This window comes from Triturus cristatus, chromosome 5_1 (genome assembly GCF_964204655.1).
Source record: "Triturus cristatus chromosome 5_1, aTriCri1.1, whole genome shotgun sequence".
NCBI classification, from domain to species: Eukaryota; Metazoa; Chordata; class Amphibia; order Caudata; family Salamandridae; genus Triturus; species Triturus cristatus.
In genome coordinates, this window is record NC_140587.1 from 409,219,060 (window position 1) to 409,243,014 (window position 23,955).

The window sequence follows — 23,955 nt, forward strand, 5'->3', positions numbered from 1 at the left end:
CTCATATCTGCTGAAACAGTCAAATACATTACATGTTTGTGAACATGCCTCCGATATTTACATAAAAGGCAGTCTGCGCTAGTACATAGCAGTAAAGCTGCAGGAGCTTCCTTTTTACTACACCTGAATCAGCTTTTTTCTACTTATTTCACTTCCCTGTCCCCTCAAGTCTTGTTTCTCTTATTGCACAAAATGCATTAGCCAGACACAATATTTTATTTGTACTTAATGTGACAATATAAACAAGCATTGACATAGCCAATAGGTCGCGCCTTTGGGACCTTATAAGTATTTAGTTATGCAGCACAATATCCTTGGTGCAACAACATCAACTGTTGCATGGCTAAACACTTATAAGGTCCCAAAGGCGAGACCTATTGGCTATGCCAGTGCTTGTTTACCTTAGTTGTTGCTTGACCTGAACGATCAGATGTTCTCTTCTGAGATGTCTTGGGTTGTGCAACTCTGCGGTTACTGCTCCATGGATGTGCACCTGTTGTCTCTCCTCTAATAGTTGGCAGTGGGGTTGCCAGGAACAGCTTGTCCTCCTGCATGAAAGGCTGAGCATCCTGTGTAATACCGACTAGAGTCTGCTATTAGGGTGAGCCTGCCGCTCATACTGTGTAACTCCGACTAGAGTCTGTTATTAGGGTGAGCCTCCCACACATACTGTGTAATACCGACTAGAGTCTGCTATTGGGGGGAGCCTGCCACTCATACTGTGTAATACCGACTAGAGTCTGTTATTGGGGTGAGCCTGCCGCTAATACTGTGCAATACTGACTAGTGTCTGCTATTGTGGTGAGCCTGCCGCTCATACTGTGCAATACTGACTAGTGTCTGTTATTAGGGTGAGCCTGCTGCTCATACTGTGTAATACCGGCTAGAGTCTGTTATTAAGGGGAGCATGCCGCTCATACTGTGTAATACCGGCTAGAGTCTGCTATTAGGGGGAGCCTGCCGCTCATACTGTGTAATACCGGCTAGAGCCTGTTATTAGGGGAGCCTGCCACTCATACTGTGTAATACCGACTAGAGTCTGCTATTGGGGGGAGACTGCCACTCATACTGTGTAATACCGACTTGAGTCTGTTATTGGGGTGAGCCTGCCGCTCATACTGTGCAATACTGACTGGTGTCTGCTATTGGGGTGAGCCTGCCGCTCATACTGTGCAATACTGACTAGTGTCTGCTATTAGGGTGAGCCTGCTGCTCATACTGTGTAATACCGGCTAGAGTCTGTTATTAAGGGGAGCATGCCGCTCATACTGTGTAATACCGGCTAGAGTCTGCTATTAGGGGGAGCCTGCCACTCATACTGTGTATTACTGGCTAGAGTCTGCTATTAGGGGGAGCCTGCCACTCATACTGTGTAATACCGGCTAGAGCCTGTTATTAGGGGAGCCTGCCACTCATACTGTGTAATACCGACTAGATTCTGTTATTGGGGTGAGCCTGCTGCTCATACTGTGTAATACCGGCTAGATTCTGTTATTGGGGTGAGGTTGCCACACATACTATGCAGTAACGACTAAAGTCAGTTATTAGGGGCCGCCTGACGCATGTACTGTGTAATACCGACTAAAGTCGGTTATTAGGAATTGTCATGTGTGTTTTTGTTTTGCTGTGGTCTTGGGCTTTAGTCTCCTTGACAAGCTTTGGTTTTATTTCCAGGGGTGTGTTGTTAAGCCACTGCCCCATCATGTTATATTTTAAATAAATTAACACCTTTTCTGATTTGACTAAAGGTTTTGAGTCAAGTTTTTTGAAAACTTGAAGCTATTACTGCTGACTGTCCGACCTGGTTCTTCACAGCATATTGAAAGGTGCAACTCTTGGAGGGAATAGAATTAGTAGCCTGATTAGAAAAGAGCCTACAGTGGTCCCTGGAGAGCGGTAACCGTGGGAAGGACAGGACCAAACTGGAGGCCATGTGTGTCGGTAGGAAGTGATCCAATATATTGCCGATGGGAGGAGCATACTACGAGTTAACCGTCATGTGTTTTTTATGTTATATTTATTTAGGGTCAATTGGCTTGAAAACGTTTTTCTCTAAACAATTCAGTGTTTGTTGAAAACAGTAACTGAGTACTGGACTATACCGTTTATTTGTCTGTAGTATAAGTATTTAATTCTGTAGTTAAGAATACAGGGTTTCAGATAAAACAGGATTTGCTCTCTTAATTTATTGTGACTATACAAATCACAGCCCTTCTAGCAATGCAGAGCTAACACCCAGCGCTGATTGCAATTACAGTGTCCAGCTTTAATGAGTAGATTGTTAATTAAGTGATAAGACGGGGGCTATGCTCAGAGATTGTTGTAGCTACTGCCAGAGCATCCAGACTGTATTTAGAATGTTTTGGTTTGCTTTCACTAGTAGATTGCTAATTAAACCATACGTTTTGGCTAAACTCATATCTGACATTTTTCTTTTAAATTACACCTTGGGCACTGGTTAACTTCTGCAGAGTTTTTCATTTGATACAATTTCCACAAAAAATGGAAAAAAAGGCCAGGCTCTGCACAAAGCCAACTAGTGGCTAACCACTGCTTCACATACAACTGAGCTTGGACATCGACCGGAGTACTCTCCGCATTATGGAATCTCCATCACTTTGCTGAACTTATACTCTGGCTGCGATAAACTCTCGGAACCGTATTAGAGATTATTCTCAATTTATCAGACATCACCTGAAGAAACCTTGACTGATTTATTTGGCTTCGTCTTTGATATTTATTTCTCGCCTTACACATCACTAGACCTATTATATTGCTATTGCCCTGAGCAAGTCTGTCGGGCTTTCCGCCCTCTGACGAAACACGTGTTGGCTACAATCATCTATGATCAACTTATCATTACGACTTACTTTTTAACACCTGCAACAACGAAAACAATAAAGAAGATTACCCACATATTTATGGATGGGACTCTCTCCTTTGTAAACCATTACATTTTAGATTAATTACTGTTATTGTTTGCTCGGGAACAACCCAATGTTTGTGCACTGCTTCATGTGGCCTTTGGTCGAGGGCAGAGGTAGTTTACTTCAGGCAACCAACTTCCCAAGCAACCAACCTCCAGCTAGCTACACGTTTAGTTTGAAAGTTAAACCTAGTTTTAGTTTCTCAATATTCATGCACCTCAATCAAATGGTGCAGGACTATTAGCAAATCACAGTATTTTTGACCCCCTATCCCTTTTACCTTTACCCCCTCTTGTCAGTTCTGCATAAAACCTGGGTCCCTGAACTGAGATTAACTTGGGTGTTTGTAGTGTAGATTCATCAAATTGTGCAGAAATGAACAAATGCACGCTCTGTCCTCCTCCCCTTTAACAATGTACCCTTTGGAAACATTTGTATGAAACTCAGCATATCCGAAGTAAGTTAAATATGCCAAGTGCCTACCAATTTTCATGGTATAAAAATGCAAAATAGATGCTAACATATCTGAGAATGTTGACAGCTCTTTAACTTTGCCCTCCGCCCTCTTATCAGAATGTATTAAAAGCTGAATTTCTGTACTGTACTTAGTTTGCAAACCGCATTCAAAATTTCACGCGGATTCATTTACAAGTGCCAAAGATTTTGCCATATGAAAACGTTCCCCCATGCCCCATTTAACAGTGCCCCCGTGATAGATATGCATGTAACTCAAAATATCAATTGTATGCTAAAGATACTAAGGCTGTACTAAGTTTTGTGCAGATCTGTGAAATTGCACCAAAGTTAATACCAAATTAATGTTTTACCCCTCTCCCTTTTAACTTTGCCCCCTATGTCAGATCTGCTTCAAACCTGAGATTCTTACATTGGACTTCACTTACTAACTGCTTGTCAGAATTCATGCAGATTCCTTGAACAGTGCCAAGTTACTAGCCCATGAATATGTATTGACCCCCTCCTCCCCTTTTTAGGTCTCGCCTGAGCGTTAGCGCATGCACTAGCTCAGGCGAGACCTTTAGTAAGCGGGTTTTCAAAGTGCGACCAGAGTGGCCTAAAACCTGCGTGCATGTGAGCGTGAATGTGCACAGGCTCTCCCTTCGCGCGCATCACTCGCGTGGTTTTTTTTTTGCGCGCGCACACAATTCCAGGACTTGTTGCTCGCACTTCTTGTTTTATAAGCGTCTTAAGGCTTCATGAAATCCAATTTGAGAGGCCCGTCGCTTGGTCACTTGATCTCGTCACTTAGTCAATTCTTGCTAACGAGCCCGCGACAGGGCAGCTGAGCCTTCTCGTGAAGCTGTCATCATCCCTGAAGTGTCACCACGGGCCGCTCGAATCAGATGTTGCATGTTTTTTAAGAACTGGAAAAGCTGCTCCGCCACATCAATCGTTGTACCCCTTAAAATATATTTCCCCTTTTTTATTGCTTGGAACCCCAATGGCTTTATCATTGACAGTTGTAAAATGAAAATATACACCAAACCCTCAAAGGGCAAGTACGAAATTAAATTATATTTGGGCAGCTGTAACCTTTTAAAACTATCAGATTCCAGTTCATGTATTTCTTCCTTTTCCGAGTGCTGCCATGGTGTTTGATGGTGGGAAGCGGTCCAAAGGCCATTGAGAGATAATAAATTCGCTTGAAATTTCACCCTCAGGCAGGCATTGATGCACCGGAGGCCCTCATTTACTGCGGCTTACCCGAGAACCTTGTCGCATACTAAGGTCACTTCCGGCTGAGCATGGCGTGCGCCGTCTATCTTCTTTGATGCATGGGGTGACAGCTAAAACATGGCGCTGCACATGAACAATCATCTGAGTAAACCAGCATTTGCAATGCAGTAGGTCTCACATTTACGCGTTTGAGCTATTGACATTGCAAATAACAGTGCCTTTTATTTTTGTTTTCTTTTAAAAAACCTAAATAAAAGGCATTGTTATTTACAATGCCAATAGCTTAAACTCGCGTAACTGCGAGACCTATTGCATTGCAAATGCTTGTTAAATTTGCCCCTGTGTTGGATCTTCACAAAATTGCCACACATACAGAAGACTGTAAAACATCTGCCAAATGTAATGTGGATTTGTCCGAGAATGTAGTTCATTAGCAATTGAACGCAATTTGACCCCTCTCTCCTTTTAACTGGTCCCCCTTTGGCTGATCTGCACAAATTAGAAATTCCCAAGAGTGAGCTAAACATGCTAGGCTTCTGCTAGATTTCATGTAAATTTGTCAAACAGAGCTAAAGTTATAAGTATATTAAGTCACCCAACACACTTTTGTGACACTAATTTCGCAAGAACCACTGAATGTATTTACTTCAAACCAAGGAAAGGATATCCTCTTAATGCATTCCTAGTTGTGTACCAATTTTGGTGCTATTCTGTTTAGTTTGTTTTTTATTTATTTGAAGCAAGTTGTAAAGAGTTTGAATGGAAAATGCTGCTTTTTTAACTACTCCTTTGTTAAGCCCTCAATCTCTTGATCCCATCCCACCCGGAAGGATCACAAAGAAACTTGCCACGCTGATCCTAAACTGGGGCATTTTTATTTTAATATGATAAAAAAAAGAAATTTTTACGTTTTATTCAGATTTGCTAGCTGGTGTCAAAGTTAAAAATCTAAACAAAAATGGCTTTTCAATGGAATGTTGGAGCTAATCCTATCTAAACACTGGCTACCACCAACACATGTATGAATGTATGTATGTATGTATATGGCCTTCCTAGTAGATATGATTTTTTTTTAGTTTCCTCTTGAATACAGAAAGAGTGACAATTCCCTCAAGTTCAGAAATCCTGCCTTCCCATGACAAGGTACAAAGATGGTGAAGGGCTCATTTCAGAAGGTGTTATCAAGTGTTTTGAATCAGAGGGAAATTTTGGCTGTGCATTGTGAAAGGTTGATAAGCTGAGACGGTTGCGGGGTGGAGCCTGAACCAGGAGAGAGGTTGGATCACCAGTGACGCCAAAGGTCTAAGAAGCGTGCTTTGAACAGATTTTCAGAGCTTGCTGAGCTCGTTTTTTAATCTAATGGTGATGGGTAAATGTAAACAAACATGGCACAATTAAATATGCCATCGTGATTAGAGGAGCGGTTGATATGGAGAGCAGTAACTTATAAGTACAGACCTATGGCAGAGTTATGCAGAAGGTATCCAACGATGCAGCTACAAAAAATACCTGTCTCACATGGCAAAGAAAAATGTTTCCCAGCAGCCCAGTTTAATCAACCATTACCATTCAGCGCTTTAGTGACCAGCAAATTGAACCTGTAGACGCTGAAATCAAATTCACCCAAGGTTACCATAGTAGATATATATTATCATAATGTTTTCTTTGTGTAACAAACACCCTACTAATGTTCTATGGGTTTGTCACACTCAAAAAAACAAACAAAAAAAAAAGTGAATGCCTGCATGGAGTCCTCTGACATGTAGTGGCTTGTGCGGGCTTCGCCTGCAGAGCACATATGGTGCATTTTCATAGTTGCCACCCACTGATCTGGTTCCTTGTCAGTGACCCAGAAAAAAATCTTATATCCCCTGCAATGTTGTAGCCGCCTAAATATGCAGGTTACATTATGTGGGTGGGACCTGCGGTAAGCACTTACCTCTGTGTTTTTTTTAGCTGTCTGTCGATGACCAGGTGATATGTTTAAATGGCGGCTGGATGTTTGTGGGCAACGAGTGTTCGGGTGATGGAAGTGCATCTCCAGCTTCAAATCAACAGTAAAGATCCGCCTTGATCTGGGTTCTCAGTCAACCAGAAGTTCCCAGTCTGCAACAATTCATATGGCAGACCCATAACAAATCTGGTAAAAGGCCATACCCCCTTCTGGAAGAGAGAGTGCATCCAAGCCTGATTCATCTTTTCTGCGAGGAGGCCACGACCTCTGCTTGTTGGTTGCAGACTGGTGGTGAGTCTGGCATCCTGCAGACATATTTTATGAAGCTCTAGTTGAGGTGAGAAGTGTTTCGTTGACAGTGCGGTCTCGGTGATGATAGACTTCCAGTCCTCCCACCCATTTACCGGCTTGTTAGTTTGATGTTGTCATCTCTAGGTAGCATAGCTGTCTATTCCACTTTCCCAAAAGAGTTATTGTGGCGGTCAGTGAACAGTCCATTTCCCTTGTGCCGAAGGTCCCTGATCTTATGTGTAGAGACCATCTGTCTTTGATAGGAAGATGCACAACTTCACGCGCCAGTCATTGTTGCTTTTTTGGACAATGGTGGAAGCATTTACAGCCAGTCAGTTCTCTTGTAATGAGCAAAGCCTTGGCACAGCATCAGCAATAAAAACTCTTCTTAAATCAATTCTTAAAACATGATCCGCAGAAAAAAAATCAATAAGATATATATATATATATATATATATATATTTTCACAGAAAAACCATAGGTTTCAGGGGTGTTATAGTTAGCTGGCAATTTCACTCATACAAAACCATAGAAATTCCTCCATTATAGTTAGTTCTGCTAACTATTACTCGCGCGCCCGCAATGCACTGCTGATGATGTCACATATTGCATCATTCATGACATGGTCAGTGACATCACTGATGACATCACTTTACGCAGTTAGTGCCATGCACGCACGGTGGTCACGCGGTGCGCGCAGCGCACCGCATGCCCACATTATGCGGGATGGGCCATGTACGCACGATGCGCTTCGCGCACCGTGCGCACATGGGGGACATATTATGCGCATCGTTGTGAAATGTTTTGTTTATTATTTTCGTTTAGTTGTTAAGCCATGCACAAATGGTGCCATTCGGGCACCATTTGAACATGGGGTGGGGAGAGTGTGGATAATTTTTTTTTTTTTAAACAAATTTTTACCGTACGCGTACGGTAAGCGTAATCGGCGATTTTTCGAAAAAAATTGGCCTTGGGGGTTGTTTGGGGGCCCGTATATCACTGCTGGGTGATTATTATCTCAATATACTGCCCCTTTACACATTTTTGGGCTTCATTTATGCTGCCCCACTCAGATTGCGAGAGAGAAAATGGCGGCCGCCGCTTCCTGGTTTCGGCCGATTCGAATGTTTACTAAGATCTAAGAGCCAATCAGAATCGCGCTCGCGCACGTCACCGTACGCGTACGGTAAGCGCACCGTAAGCGCACCGTAAGCTGGCTCAGATATATATATTGATTTAAAGGCTATTTTCTCAGAATCTACTGAACAGATTTACACCAAACCTACAAAAGGCACTTCCTTGACCTGAGGACTACCTCTCTGCCAAATTTCAAGTAATTCTGTTCAGCCGTTCGGGCTGTAGCTGTGTCTAAAGGTCCTATGGAAAAATGCATGGGAAAAACGCGTTTTGGGACCCCCCTTTTATCTCAGCCCCCGCTTGACGAATCCCCCCGAGACTTTCAGGGTAGGAGCGGAGCGTAGCGCCCCACCTATTTTGAAAAATTCGCGAGGATTCGTCGACCGACGCAAAAGTTATTCAAAATAGAATGTTGCGGATTTCCTATGGAAATGTGGTCCTAACTATAACTACCTACTGGCGACCGCCAGTAGGTAATATATATATATATATATATCATACATTATGATTAATAATTAATAAAAGACCCACTGGAAAGTTAATAGCTGAACCAGAGGCTCAGTAGTTGGTTTAAGAAGATATAATCTCTCTCTCTCGCGGCATCCCAGACAAGCCGAGTGAACACATGCTGAACAACCAGTGGACTAGATTGCAAACATAGTGCCAGTGCACACTTTATTTTCTCTTTTGGGTCCCAGCTGTAGTTGTATATGCTCTTTTGAATGATGTGAGATGATATTTTATTAGCATCTATATATATGGTATATTGATTGCAATTGATGTAGCATCCGTGTCCAAAACCATAAGCGTACGTTTGGAACATTTATTTGTTTACATTTCCAACGAAAAATATTTCAATTATCTAGATCCCTGCCTCTGAACTGCATCTTACAATTGGTGGGATTAATCTAACATCTTGAGTCCCATTAATTTAACATTTTTATTGGCTGTGTTTATGCAGCTGAGAGCTTTTGATTATGACTCGATTATGAGCCAGGTGTGCAAGGTTGCGGGTTGCACAACAGGCTATTTGTCGTTTTCAGGTGACATGCACAATACCTCTGTGTGGTAGACTGGGAGTGGGAGCAGCGCTTAATTGGTGCTTGTGGTTGCAGGTGGTGGACATCGACCCACCATTTTGGGAATTGAGATTTACATATCAGCATTTGCCTTTAACACAGAGCTAGAGCGAGAAAAACACTAAAGGGAGATAAAGATTGGAAGCCCATGAAAGCGGGAAAAGGCACGGAACGTGGCCATCTTGAAAGTATAGAAAAAAATGTTCCATGAAGGCCACTCGCCACTATTGACTTTGCCAAGTCGTACAACACAATTTTACCAGCAATAGCAACGCGAATAGTGGTGGGAACCAGTGGTCTTGGGGGTGTCAGAGGAGGATGGGGGTTAGATGCGTGGGGGTTGATGGGAGCAGGGGAGGTGGGTGAGAGCCTTACTGGGGAGCAGCAGTGCTCAGTGTTGGGGCAGCGGGCGAAATGGAGGAGCAGAACATGCATTCCCCTCACATCCTATGGCTGAAATGCTGGACAAACCTACAAAAGAAAAATAGGCGCCTGATGTTGGCAGTGGAGCAATACACTGGCCCAGTAAAAAGCAGAGTGAAATTTAAATCCTCCTGGAGCGGGAAATACACAACAATAAAGAAGAAAGCCATTGAAATGGGAGCAAGGAATTGAAATAGACAGGGTTATGAAATCATGAGCAGGGATTGACCTAAGGCGCAATCTGAGTATACATTAAACTATTGATTACAAAGCTGTCTGCAACAGACAGCTAAAGCTCGCGACCGCAAGTCTTCAAAATTTAAGGAGACCTATGTGGTGTTTTTTCACTACTACAAGCATGAACGGGACGCCATCTTATATGCATCCTCTTGTATTGAAAGACACTAATGTGTTCTTTATGCCACAGGATTTTACTACGTGAATAGTGGTAGGATTGTTGGAAATTTGCAGCACAGTAGGGAGTAGATGCAAGGGAATGCACCCAGACAGGTGATGAACAGACTGAACCATGAAGCTGCCAAGTTTTTGCTTTACCTCCGAGGTGCCTTTGTTCTGATCCTCGACTGCTGGTCATCACTCTTTCTAGCATATCTCCTGGGAGTACCAAAGAGATTCCACTTGTCTGGGGAAGTGTTACTGAAGCACTTATTCTAGCAGTAGTTAACCATTAAGTATACCAGGGAATAGAAATAAGAACAAAGTACGCAAATGTTTAAAATGTTATTTTGATGCAAAGATTATGGACCTAATTTTAATATCGAACTGATCTCAGAGGGGCATAGTATTAGGGAAGCAGTGTAGGATAACAGTAGTTTTAAAGTGTACAACCGGACATTTAGACGTATTGTCTCTTGTAAATGGCTTTATCGTATTGCATGGTAGCTGTTTCATGAAAAAAGCCCACAAATAGTTGCTGCAAGTGACTCTCTAAAAAGAGCTTGACCTCTTTGAAGCCTTCTGTGAAGGAATGTGGCTTGAAGATAGTCAAATACCGCCAAGAAATGACGGGGTTGTTCTGCCAACTCCCCTGCTGTTCATTTAATACTAGTGTTTACAAACTTAGCAACTGCCCTATACTTAGTGGAATGCGATGAAAGCTTGGAATCCACCCTGTCAAGGAGGATGTCCTGTTGTGCAATGTTGGCTGGCTGTTTTTCCCTTCTGGATGATAATTATTAGGGAAAGGCATACTGAGTGTTACAAAATTGCAGTCCTCGAGGAGAAACTATGTGTAAAGGAAGAGATGTAAGTTCAGAATACTTATTTCTCCATTTCAGCAGATGTTCAATGGGAGCCTTGCTTGAGTAGTGTAGATATGTTGGAGCGTATTCTTTTCACCAGTCTGTTCCAGATACCAGCCGCTGGTAATGTCTGCTTCCTCATGGCCGAACACAAATGCTTTACGAAGTGTGTATTCAGCTTCCATCCTTACATAGTGGGTCCCACAACACTGGTCCTTGTCTACTTTTCTAATCGCAGAATAGCATTTCCAACATCTGAGTGAGAAGGTGTCAAGCAATGACAGCAGGGTAGTCATCTATGATTTGTGACCTGTGGTGACAAATAGGCTACTATATATCATTGGAGGTTCTTTTATTCTCCACTTGGGAATGAGTGTGGTTTCCACCTCAGCCTGCCCCGATCTATTGCAGCACTTCCAAAGTCCCTGTCCCCAAGCACAGTGCAATCCTCCTGCAGTAGGGGTCCGAGTATGCATTGGTTAACCTTGTAAATTGCAGTTCTGGCTATGAATAGTGCAGGGAAAGGACTTGCCCTTCGGTTTCCGATACACTTGCAAGACCTCTCCATCGCTTCCTTATGTTCTCTCTACCAGCCTGTTGAATTCTTGCCTTCCGCTCCTTCCCAGTGTCACGTCATACTGAGAGCTGTGGCCAGGAGAGCGGTAGCATCAGCTCCATTCATCCTTCACTCACTCTGAGTGAAGCATAGTTCAAGGGGTACCTACCTTTACATTTGATATCGCAATTCAGAACTCTGAGAACAGCAAATGTAAAGGAGAGAGAAGAGATCTTTTCAGCATGATGGAAGTAGGAAGTATAGGAAGGTTCTGCATGTAGGAGGAGCACCTGCTGCACCATGAGAAGTGTCCTGAAGGGAATGGATGAACCTACAGAAAGTGAGGAAGAGAGTGGGATGTACAAGAAAGAGAGCAAAAACGAAGACCTCACCTGACACGAATGGGCATATTATTAACTGCACATAGGTATACTCTCTCTCCTCCTTATACTACCTCATCTTAGTTTCTACCTTGGTACACTTCTCTGTGTGAGAATGTGTGTATGTGCTTGTGTGTCTAGTCTCTCTTTGTGTGGCTGTCTGCTTCGGTCCATGGATCAATTTCATTATGTGTGCATGTATGCAAGCAGACGTGCCTGTTTGAGTGATGAGGCCCAACTTGTTGTCTTGGTCAGTGTTGGTTTATTTTGCCAATGGTAGGGTTGGCATTCCTCAAAGTTGGGCTGCTCAAAGTCAGACCTGAGCCCCAGTGGTTCATCGGTTTTACTTCTGTAAACTTTCAATGTGTGTGTGTAGGGTTTTGTCCTCGTGCACTAATGAGAAGAGTAATAAAATATCAGCTGTACGCCCGTAGTTAAGCAACTGTTGGTTTACACCACTTCATCTCTTTTCCTCCAAGCTATTTGTGATATGCAATACAGTTGACTTTCAGGAATCCATTACCTGCAGAGTAAAGCTTGATTCAGTTTCAGTATCATCTATGCAGAAGACAGTAGCCAGGTGTTTAAGATTTTCAATCTCGCATTGCAGAAAAAAGATCCTATCTCGCCTCCCCTTTTCGAAAAAAAGGATTCCTCTGGCTTTTCTTACAGCCGTCCTCGACTAGTAGTTGTACAAATTGTTAAATTTCAGTGACCACTGCGTTTTTTTCCTAAGGCCTTCATGGGTCTGCTCTACAAAACTTTGTTGCCATCACAGTTCAAAGTGAACTCGGGTCCGTGCCCCTCTGCTAGAATTCAAGGAATGTTGACTGTGATGACTAATTGTTGACCCAGGAAACAAATCTGTGCAACACTCTCCCAGGTGCTCGATGCTCTGTTGACCTCCTGCCCCAGTAATCTTCTAAAACTCAATCTTTACTGGTTAGCCTCCTTTGCAAGGGGTTTTCAAGTTCTGACCAAGGAGCAGTAAGCGGGCACATAGTTCCTGATAGCTTGCACCCTACATATAGCCTTACTGTCTTTACATTTTTCAAATTTTGTGAAAAGGCTGTGGAAATAGCCAGAGGATATTATCCTTGGGCTTGGACTGAGGGCAATTAACAACCTTTCATGCAATTGTAGTGTTAGAGTTGAGTTGTATCAGTATTGCAACGTTGTAGAAAGAGCACACAATCTAGTATGAAGCGCCTAGACTCAGACTAGTTTGGATGAACTTCACCCGTTGCATCCAGTTGTGCCTCCGATCCTCCCAGGTCTCTAGTGGACGGAGTGAGCCCAGAATTTACAGAGGGCAGAGCATCTAAAGTGTGGCCACATTCAAGCTAGGAATCCTTTGAGTGAGGTCCAAGAGTGTCTTGCAGGGGCCGCAGCTAGCCACAGATTTCACTTACGGCTCTCCCAGGCTGTCTAGAGCTAGGAATGTTGAAACCCCAGTCATTTTAGGTTTGCGCTGCCCGGAAGACTGTTCTTCACCCCAGTCACCTTCTGAAGAGCGCCTTCTATTTCCGAGTGTAATATCCCTGACGAAGTGGCACAGTCTGGGTCGATGCATTCATGCTTTTAATTTCGATTTCTGGACATCCAAACTTGATGGGTCGATGCATTCATGCTTTTAATTTCGATTTCTGGACATCCAAACTTGATGATGTTGGGGCGGGGGTTGTTTACAGGGGGTTTGCAGGTATTGGTCAGCGGTATGGTTTCTACTGTATTTCGGAGGCTGGTTGCATTTTTAGGCCTTTGTCAGTGCCTTGACCCTAATATTGAGTCCCACTGTGTGCATTGAGCTTGTGTGAAGCTGGATCCGACGTGCTGTCCTTTCATATGTTCAGACCGTAAAATGCCAATTATCGAACCTGATGAAGGTGGCAAATTCTTTATTGAAACATTGGCCCTGGAGTCTAAGTTCAAGTTGATCTCACTCCAAATGACTCTTTCTCTGTGGTTCCAACCACCTCCTCCAACAGGATATCCCCGAAGTTCTCTGTCATCGGCATACTATACAAACCATGATTTCATGTGAATTATTTCGTTTCCAGCCTGTTTTCGCTTGTATTTACTCTGTTATTGAAATGTCAAAGAGCTTCACTTTTTTGTGGTCTCTACCAACTGCAGAAATGTTGCCAGTGGAAGCGGTTGTCACCACTTCATCCACGTGCTGGAGGAATTAGCGAAAATGTTGCCACCCACTCTCTCAAAGATAAACCATCATATGCAAACCTCATCAGATGTTTGTAGCATTGGGTTTTCATTATGAAAAGTTTACTCTCGATCACTCTGAAAGCACCATCGGCCCACATGCCTCCACCCACACATTTGGTGTCGTGGGTTGATAAAATCTACTTCTGGAAATTAAAGACATGTGCTTTTGTAACAGAAAGCCAAGGCCCCCAGCATAAAAGTGTGCTTTTATTTTTGTCCTAAATTGGGACGGAAGCTGAATGTGTGCACTAGACAACAGCCGCGGAGTGCGGTAGGTACAGCTAGGTGAGAGGGGTGCTAAAGAAGGGACTGAGGTTCCATCGTGGAAACAGAAGCCAGTTTGCTGCTAGTAATGAGGCCCCCCTAGGCTTCATTGGATGTGTGGGGGTTATTCAGACGACTGTCGTCCCAGGACAGTGTGTGTCAGAATGTGGAGGGAGCTGGTGTGGATCAAAGCTGCCATGGAGTAAGAGATGTAAGAGCGCTGCTGCACTGGTGCGAGAGCTTGCAGTGTTTGTAAACGGAGCCGAGGCCTCCATGATGCCACAAATGCCAGTTAATACATAATGGATCAGTTGAAATCACCATGATTCAGTATAGGTTCATGACTCAGTTACTGTACAAAATCACAGAACGATTGGAATGAAGTTGAACATTGTTTACGATTCAGCTGTTGTGTATACGGTTAGTAGAAAGTCGAACCAGTTGTGTGCTACCATGTGCCAAGGTTTATCAAGCAATCCCCCTCAGTCACAGGCTGGGGTGTTGCATTGGGGTGGCATAGGTTTTGTATGGCACTGGGTGTCGAAGGCAAGCGTGGCAAAGCGTGTGCCATGCCAGGATCAGAAGAGGAGGCCTACTATATAAAGTGCCCCTGGGGTGCAACTGGTGTGCGTGCCTGTTTGGGCCCCTGGAGTACTTTGGTTTACCGAAGGGACCACACGCTATGAAGCAGTCTGGTACAAGTTGTAGCCCAGCGTGATCACATGGAGGCGTAACCTCCTTTGCAAAGGAGCATGGCCCAATGCAAATGAGGAAAGTTTTTGCCATTGTGCAGTGTTAGAGCTGTGCAGTGGCAAAGAATCTGCCAGGCGGCTCACTGATTGAATCCATGCATTGAATCCATGGAGTCAATGTGCCCTCCATGGATGCCCTGTGGGAGTGGAAACTGACATTCAGAGGACCCACTGTAAGGAAGTGGAGTCAGTCACTGACCCAGCCTGCTTTGGGATGCCTGCCACCTTTGAAATTGAGATTGGATCTCCACATGCAGAGAATGGCAGGCTGGTGGCTTCAGCCTCTCACTAATGCGCTTATCCCACTCCCGATGTGGGTTTGCACCTGCTTTGCAAACGGTGCATTTGCGGTAATAGGGCTTTCTGCCCAATCTGTGCCCGGGACAGCCACTTAAGGACACGCCGCACACAGTGGAACAGTGCACCCTATTTGTGATACATCCTCAGAACTGCTTAGGTGGATTCCTTCTGTACTGTGACAAAGGCTGTTGGTCCCCGTGGCAGCAAGTGCACATTCAGAAGCCGCATAGCTGTTTCAGAAAGTGTTCTCTTCGAGAGCAAGCTTCCCTCAGTTCCTTGTCGCAGACTGGTGCCTCTCAGGCAGTGATATCCCATCTGAGTGTACATGGTTGGAATTCAGTTTACTTTAACTTCTGGTTTATATGCCCAGAACAGTCCGAATCCATAGTTTTTTAGTTTCAGTACTAGAGTGATTTACGCATCAGCTCCTAGATAGTGATAGACCTGAAAGCCACCCCACATTGTGTTACTTGTGTAATTAACCACATATGTGTAGCTAAAGCAGCATGTTATGTACAGGTGCAAAGGACTCTGGTATTAAAGGAAAATCTGGAACAGTCTTTAATGAAAGTTTGTTATCTTTACACAATCCTTAGTCTATTTTATCTTGAACAAAAATGAAAGGCAATTGGGTACATTTATATGTAAATTGGCCTTGGCCTTGTAAATGTATACATAGTGCGTATTCTTAGAAGCAGGCCGGATTTTACTATTTATAACCATTGAGAGTCATTTCCAAAACAAATCCATTTTCTGACTGAACATTCAGAGTTCTGATTTCTCGCAAGCTGTGCCATTGTATAAGATTAATCACTGGGTTTCAAGTGTTTTAATCTTTGCATTGAGTGGCAGACAAGATCAGATTTAACCCTTTTGGGTTCTTGGCCCACCAGCCCCCGAACCAGCAGTCTCATTAGCTGAGAATATTCGCTCACCTCATCTTGTCCTCCCTGGCCATTGACACACAGAGTTACCATGATGTTGCGACCCGTCACAACAATTTGGAGTGAAGGAACCCGGGTCTCCTCAGCACTCAGCCTAAAAAGTGTGTGTAGGGAAATTCATCACTAGCCTGCAGTAACATTGACCATCATAGCAACCTGTCTGTGGAGCACCAAGGCCAAACTTTTGTTTATACAATGCTGCCAAATGAGGCTTTAGATCCTAGCCTATTCATACTGTTGGGCGAGGTCTATCATCAAATCGCATGTGAAGGGTCCGAGGCTGCAGAGGACGAACTGAGTCCACATCCTTGGTAGAAGTGGGAGTCTCTGATGTTTTCTTGAGCTTTTGAGGTAGTCATTGTTGCGAAGAGGTAGAGCGTTCCAGGAGGATGGTTTGGTTGAAGGAGTTATTGCCTGCTCGTGATTATTGCTCTACCATAGGTGGGATGCTGCTTCTTTTGAACATGTTTTAATTTTTTCATTTTGCGTGTCTTTGTCTTGTTCTCCCGTCAGTGAAGTAAGAAATGTCATTTTATTCCAACATAGGCTGTCATATTGGTGTCCTGGCCGCACTCCTTTGTGCGTGTGACAGTATTTTGTTTCAAAAGGGGACGAAAGGCCCATCTTTGCAAGGACCTGCAGCAAACATTATTGATAGTCCACTGCTGCTGTCTTTGGTCCACGTGCCGGCAAGCATAGCATAGCATAGCATAGCTGAAAAATAGGTCGAGTGGCCCCTTGTTGCTGGTGTGCAAACTCCTGCGTGCCAATAGACCCGCTTCCAGCGGGAGAATCACGATTTTTGAAGCCAGAAATGACTTTGTCACACGACTAAAATTGCCTCTGCTTTAGTAGAAGTCAATGGGAGGAATATATTCTCCGGATTATTATTTTTTTATCTCCCACTTTCTTCTTCTAAAATGTTGGCATGTATGATTGCTCACCTTCTTTCTTTTCTAATTTTGTTTTATGCTTTTATAGTAGGTTTACACCCCTGCTGTTATTTAACTTGATTCGTATGACGTTTTCTTGGTAGGCAGCAGAACTCTAGAGCAGTTCGGACACTTGGCTCCCTCACTGGGCTCCCTCTCTTGCGTAAGCGTTGGTAGCTACGTTGGCTGCATTAGGCTGGATTTTTGGTTTAATTATCACCAACGTAACGGAATCTCTGTTGAAAGCTGGCCAACTCCTCACAACAATCGAGCAGTGTGGCCCAGTCACGGACCCGGAAATACAGACGCCTCCAGAGCTGGCTGCCGTTCAGCTGCTGCGTGCTAGAGGAAGCGCCGTGCCGCGGCCCACTCCAGTCTGGGGACTCGTGTTTCCTCGGCCTAAAGTTCAGTGCCGTCTGGATGGCCTGCATCTCGGAGCTAGGGGGCCTGCATGGTTCAACCAAGAAATGAGGACATGGGGGGGATCCCTGCAAGAGCAAGCAAGCCGAAGGAAACACCCTGCTTCAAAAAGACAGCTTAAATAGTGTTTTTGAGAGAAGTCACGCGGTGAAAGTAGGATTTGAAGTTTCTCCTCCCAGCTAAAGGCAAGCATGAATTCATAATCGAATGTATCCATAATAATAAATAGGGCACATGCCTTAATTCCGTCAAATCTTTCATTACTTCTTTACAATATTATTCATATACAAACAAATACTTTTAAACAGACTACATTTATATTTTAAAACAATCACCGAGTGTTTAAGTATATTCTTAAAAGAAGACTAGTGAAAAAAAAGTTCCTTTCATTTAAAATAAAATGTAGGGTTGAAAGATTTAAATGATACAATAGTCCTGATAATTTACCACCACTAAAGGATTAAATAAAACATTTGATACATTTTTGATTGCCTACATTCACGTCAGGGTTATTTTTACACACAAACTTTACATACCATGCGAGTGCCCACATATAGTACAATGGAAACCTAAGCAGCTGATAATATCTCATTGCAAGCCACCGTGGCACGAGGGATGGGAGACCGTCATTCGGATTCAATTGAGACAAGACTGCCTCTGTTTCAAAGGCCTCTTTTCTCAGTACCCGGCTCTTCTCTCCCCCCGTCCCCCCTCCCCTACCCCCCCCCTACCCCCCCCCCCCTCCACCCCCGCCCACCCCTTCTCTTCTTTAGCTTGCTGTTTAGTTGGCTCATGGGAGCAAAACGCTTTCAGTAGCGACCTTTGAATAATGTACAGTTCACAGATTCAAATTCCGGCCGTCACGACTCCACCTTTTACCTTTTAAAATGACAATAATTCTGAATTGGTTACTCGAGACATCTGTTAGATTGGTCTAAGTAAAGGTTTAGTGCTATATAGGCCATTTAGATTTTTTTTATTATCATTATAATTCTCACCCATATTTGAGGGGTTTTAAGTGGGTACTTTTTAAAATTATCCTTGCCTCGGTTTGTTTTACTTTGCCTCCAGTTCTTAATTAGTAAAATAAATAAAGGCCTTGTCCTAGGATATTCCTAGAACGTTACTGCACTCCCTGCTCGTTGCCTGGTGCTACCTACTCCAAGCCCTGGTGCCTCCCCTCTCGTTCCTTCCTTCTCCGTCATAGCATAGCGCCTGTGTGCGACCTATTACTCTGGACAGCGCTGTATTGCTTCTCGCATCACAGTAGAAACAAGCACATGCATCACTTGTTATCTTTCTGAAAGAAGCAGTGTTCTACTTTTATACAGAGATGGGCCTGTTCCAAGGCGTGTACGGGTAGCATGCATGGTGCTGTATTTCCTTTGAAGCCTGGCATTGTGGTGCAGCATTTAGAACAGGCAACCAATTACAAGTACCAACATGTAATGGGAAAACATGACACTTAAGCTACTTGCTTGTAACAGTCCATGCTGATTTTACATTTGGGGTGTTGTTTAGTCAAGCCTTTCTACAGGCTGTTCGAAAAGTTTTCTGTTTACCTTAAACTCAAAGACTGAGTAATCACGTGTTTGTTATGTTGATTTTTTTTTACTTTTTAAAATCACGTATTTATAGCAAAACTTCGAACATGCTTTCATGTGTGCGCGCACACATATATATATATATATATATATGTGTGTGTGTGTGTATTGCAGAACATTGAATATGCTTCAGATAAGTTCTCTCTGTGAGTCTGTTTTTTTACATATATATCTCAGAACATTGAGCTTGATTCAAAAAATATGTTTGGTTAACTTTTTTCTTTTTGTCTACTTGCAGCTAACATTCACAGAACAAGATGGGGAAACAAAACAGCAAATTGCGCCCAGAGGTCATGCAGGATTTATTAGAAAGCACAGACTTTACAGAGCATGAAATCCAAGAGTGGTACAAGGGTTTCCTGAGAGATTGCCCAAGCGGACATTTATCAATGGAGGAGTTTAAAAAGATATATGGGAACTTTTTTCCTTATGGGGATGCTTCCAAGTTTGCAGAACATGTATTTCGCACCTTCGATGCCAATGGTGATGGGACAATCGATTTTAGAGAATTTATCATCGCATTGAGCGTAACCTCCAGAGGTAAACTGGAACAGAAACTGAAGTGGGCGTTCAGCATGTATGATCTGGATGGGAATGGATACATCAGTAAATCAGAAATGCTGGAGATAGTTCAGGTATGTTTCCCGCCTTTTATTTACCTTCATTCCAGAAGCAATCTGAGTGGGTCAGGATCACACATTCTGGCCTATGTGTGATACTCTCTGTGAAAGTACACGTTGTATGATTTTATCTCATTGTGTTCCTCAGTTTTGATTTTGTATTTTTATGTATATTTTGTACTTTATATTTTTGTAATGTCGTGTATCACTCTCCACCTAACACTTCTCATTGTCTCCCTTTTTCCACGCCACTCTCTATATGCACTTGTGGCACACAACAAACTGTCTTTTTTACCCCATATACCTTCGAGTGCATTCCCCTACCAACCTTTTCATGGCACTCAGTTTTGATTGTGTCTTGCTGAACTATCGTTTATTAGCACCTAGCATTACGAAAATGTAATGATTTTAATACACCTGTGTTACTTGCTTTATCAATCAATATATCCACTCTACACTGTTTGGTAGGATAGCATGGGTTTCCAGCTATTTGGTTGTAAGAGCTGGTAAGACCAAATGTAATACAGAACAAGTAGAAGGAAGTTTAAGAGGAAGGATTTTTAAATATACATTTAATGGTACAGTTTCTCATGCTATAATCTTAAAATATTTCCGTACCTAGTAAGAGTGCCGGTTGCATTTTACCCCATATAATAATACCATCATTAACCCAGCTCCATTAACTTGTGACTGCGTGGACCCTTGCTACTTGAATGTAGACATCTGTTTCCCATCGTACCCACAAGTTAAGACCAAGGAGCTTAAGTGTGCCCAACTTCCGAGATAAGTTGTTTCACAAGATGATTAGGAAACCAACACCAATATCAAACCAAAAACCTGTTGAAATATTCTGCATGTGTCCCTAGTATTGCCACAGTGCTGCTGGGATCATGCAGGCATCTTCTGCACAAGTCCCAATATTGTACAAGTGCAATTGAGTTCGTGCAAGTGTTGGGGAGGTAGTGTGCTGTATTTTCTGGTGCTTCAGCGATTATGGAAGGGGCTGTTGTTTCACTTGGTCCATTAACAGGGACGTGCCTTGCTTGCCTTGAATTTTAGTTGTTACCATGATGTTCACCTACCAGCGTGCCGTCATTTATGTATGCATCACTTGTGGAAACTGTTGATGAATGTGTCTGACTGTTCTGTGGGGCATAAGTGTGACCCTTTAACTGGATTAATACATGATCTGGACAAATAATGAACATAAACATACAGTATGAACAAGATCCTAACTTAAATAATGCTACCATTACTATTATGTTAAATTAATATTGGGTGTTAGACATGCTATTCTTAACTTAGCCCCAAAGATTGTTTTGCGTTTTGCAGCGTAAATTTTTCTGGATTCACTATGCTGTGCATTATTCCGCCATCTAGTGGTTGGGTCCCGAATTGTAGTCTTTTTTCTCTTTTCATTTCGTGGCCCAAGTGGGCGTCGACATAGCACCATTTGGTCTCCTTCGTGACCTCGACGCGCTTTCTCCGGAAGCTCCCACCTTTGGTTGCCATCTTCAGATTCTTTTTTCCGCTGTTGGGGTCTGGATCATTACCGAAGAGTTCCAGAGAGTTGGAGAGAGAGTCGATGAAAATAGCAGACAATCGACGAAAATCACAGATTTCAATCCCGACTACAGGTCAGACAACCGGGACGACGAAAGAGAAGGTTTTCAGCGGAGATCTCGACGTTCAACAGAAAATGCGCACACAGGGGGCTCCCTGAGTGCAGGGGTGGACAAAACACCTTTCAAGTTTTGCACCAATTGCCACCACAAATACTCCCAGAAGGACCAGCATCCGGTCTGCAACCTCTGCCTGCCGCTCGACCACAACAGCGAGGACTACATCGCGTGCTCGGCGTTTACACCCAAGACCCTCAGAGTAGGAGAGAGGCAGAGAAGGGCGAACTATACCATGCAGGGGCAGGGGCCACCTCCATCGCTCCGAGACTTGGGCCTCTCCAGTGGAGAGGAGGACAACATCGCAGAAGGACCGGAGGACTGAGCAGTTGTCGAAGTCCAAAAGAAAACGTCGGAGGTAAGAGTCGCTGACCCCCAGACACTCGAGCGACACTCATAATAGTGAAGCAAAGTCCTCGAAGGGAGCCTTGCCGCAGAAACACTCGACGAAAGCAACAGCACCCAAGGACATGCAGCCCAGCGGATCCTTCGAAAAGGACTCCAGTCGGCGAAAACACACGAAAAATCAAGGTCGTCGAAGAAGGGTCAACAACGACTTCGACAACCTCGAAGTGAAGCGCTCAAACTCTCGACGCTGAACAAGCTGCTGAGATGGAGAGAAAGAAAAGGAGGCTCAAGGCCGAAATGGCGCACATCCTGCAGCGAAAGAAGGACTTCCATGAAAAGATGAGCAAGTACCCCATTCCGCCGAAGCCTGCGGTCAAGGTCGAAAAGGGCCGTCGAAGACCCTGAACCGCCGAAAACACCTGAACCGGTTGAGGAACAGGAGGAAGAGGCCCTGTATTACTTTGAAGGCGAGGAAGATCAGCAAACCTACCAGGACTAGTCATCCTCGGAGGCGCAAGACTTGGAGTGCCATGACCTCGACACTGAATTGGCGGAAGAAGGAGTAGACACATATCCTTCGAGGCCTTCACCACTAGACGATATAGGGGTCTATAATATGGTGGTTAAAAAGGCTGCAGAGACATATGGAGTAAAATTGGAGGAGGAGAAGCCCACGGCATGTTTTCTCCTGGAAACTCTGTTACCTCAACAAACAAGGAGTCCGTTCCTGCCCATGCTCCCTAGTGTGCTGGACAAAGGCAGGGAGGCTTTCAGGGAGCCAGCTGTATGTAAATCAGTGACCCCAAGGACAGAAAATAAGTACAAACCCTCCTCAAAGGACCCTGCATACATTCAGGGATCAGTTCCAGCCGATTCAATAATAACAGCAATGGCTAGGAAGAGGGCCAATGTACCCACAAATGCCGGACCACCTCCAGACAAGGAGAGTAGAAGGATGGACCTCATGGGGAGGAAAGTAGAACGGAGTGCAGCGATTCAATGGCGCATCGCCAACTCAAACGCTCTATCAACAGGCATGCATACCAACACTGGGAAAAATGGGGCAACTCCTAAAATTTCTACCAGAACAGCACCAGCAAAGGGCAGCCCACCTGGTAGAGGAAGGGAAAAACTTGGCAAACACTTGTTTGAAGTCAGCCTTGGATGCGGCGGAGACGTCCAGCAGGCAAATGATGATTGGGGTGACAGAGAGAAGGCATGCGTGCTCAGGATTTCAGGTTTCAAGCCGGAGGTTCAGAACAACATCCTGAACACTCCCTTCAACGGAGAGCTACTTTTTGGAACACCGGTTGACGACTAGTTGATTCAGCTCAAGAAGGACAACGAGACAACAAGGTCCATGGGAGCACTGCAGTTCAGAAGGATGAGAAGGGGTACTCGCTCAAGAAGGCCAAATGGTAGGGGAGGCAACCTACCTAGTACATCGCACCAAACCTTCCAACAGGGTTATCAAGGAAACTGCTAGGGACAGCAGCAGCAGGGACAGCAGCAGCAGAACTGGCAGTACCAGCCACGAGGCCAGTCCTTTCGAGGGCGCTCAAACGGACAAGGACAGGCACGGAGAGGAGGGCAACAACCCAACTCCAAGTGACTTCGCCGTAAGGCAAACGCTCACCCTAACAACACCTCTAGGGGGGCATCAAAACAGAAGACAAAACCAAAACCTGATTTTACAAAACAGTTCCTCGAACATATAACACCAGTAGTAGGCAGAATAAGGGACTTCCTCCAGGAATAGAGGACGGCCACAACGGACAAATGGATACTAAACATCATACAATACGGCTACTGTATAGAGCTAGAGAAACCATCTCCAGAAGACCAAAGAACAAGGTGCACTCAGCAAAGGAACTTTCGCTCTTGCTACTAGAAGCGCAGGAACTGCTCAGTAAGGAGGCAATAGAAATAGTGCTGTACAAGGAAAGAAACAAGGGGGTCTACTCCACATACTTCCTGGTACCAAAAGCGGACGAAACACTAAGACCTATTCTAGATCTATGGTTCTTAAACAAGTTCATAAAGACAAAAAGATTCAAAATGACATCTCTGCAAGAGGTAATACCCCAGATACAGGAGGGGGATTACATGGCAACTATAGACTTGAAAGATGCCTACTTACACATCCCCATCAACACAAACGCCTA

General features: G+C 44.0%; 1 protein-coding gene across 2 annotated transcripts in view; it reads left to right on the forward strand.

The window, feature by feature from the left end:
- NCALD (neurocalcin delta) overlaps window positions 1-23,955 on the forward strand; it is a 301,872-nt gene that overhangs the window by 168,315 nt on the left and 109,602 nt on the right. For both annotated transcript variants that reach the window (XM_085605156.1, XM_085605157.1), the window contains one exon: window positions 19,382-19,778. In XM_085605156.1, coding sequence (XP_085461282.1) covers window positions 19,401-19,778 — 378 coding nt within the window. In that variant the 5' untranslated portion in view covers window positions 19,382-19,400. The remainder of the gene's footprint in view (window positions 1-19,381; window positions 19,779-23,955) is intronic.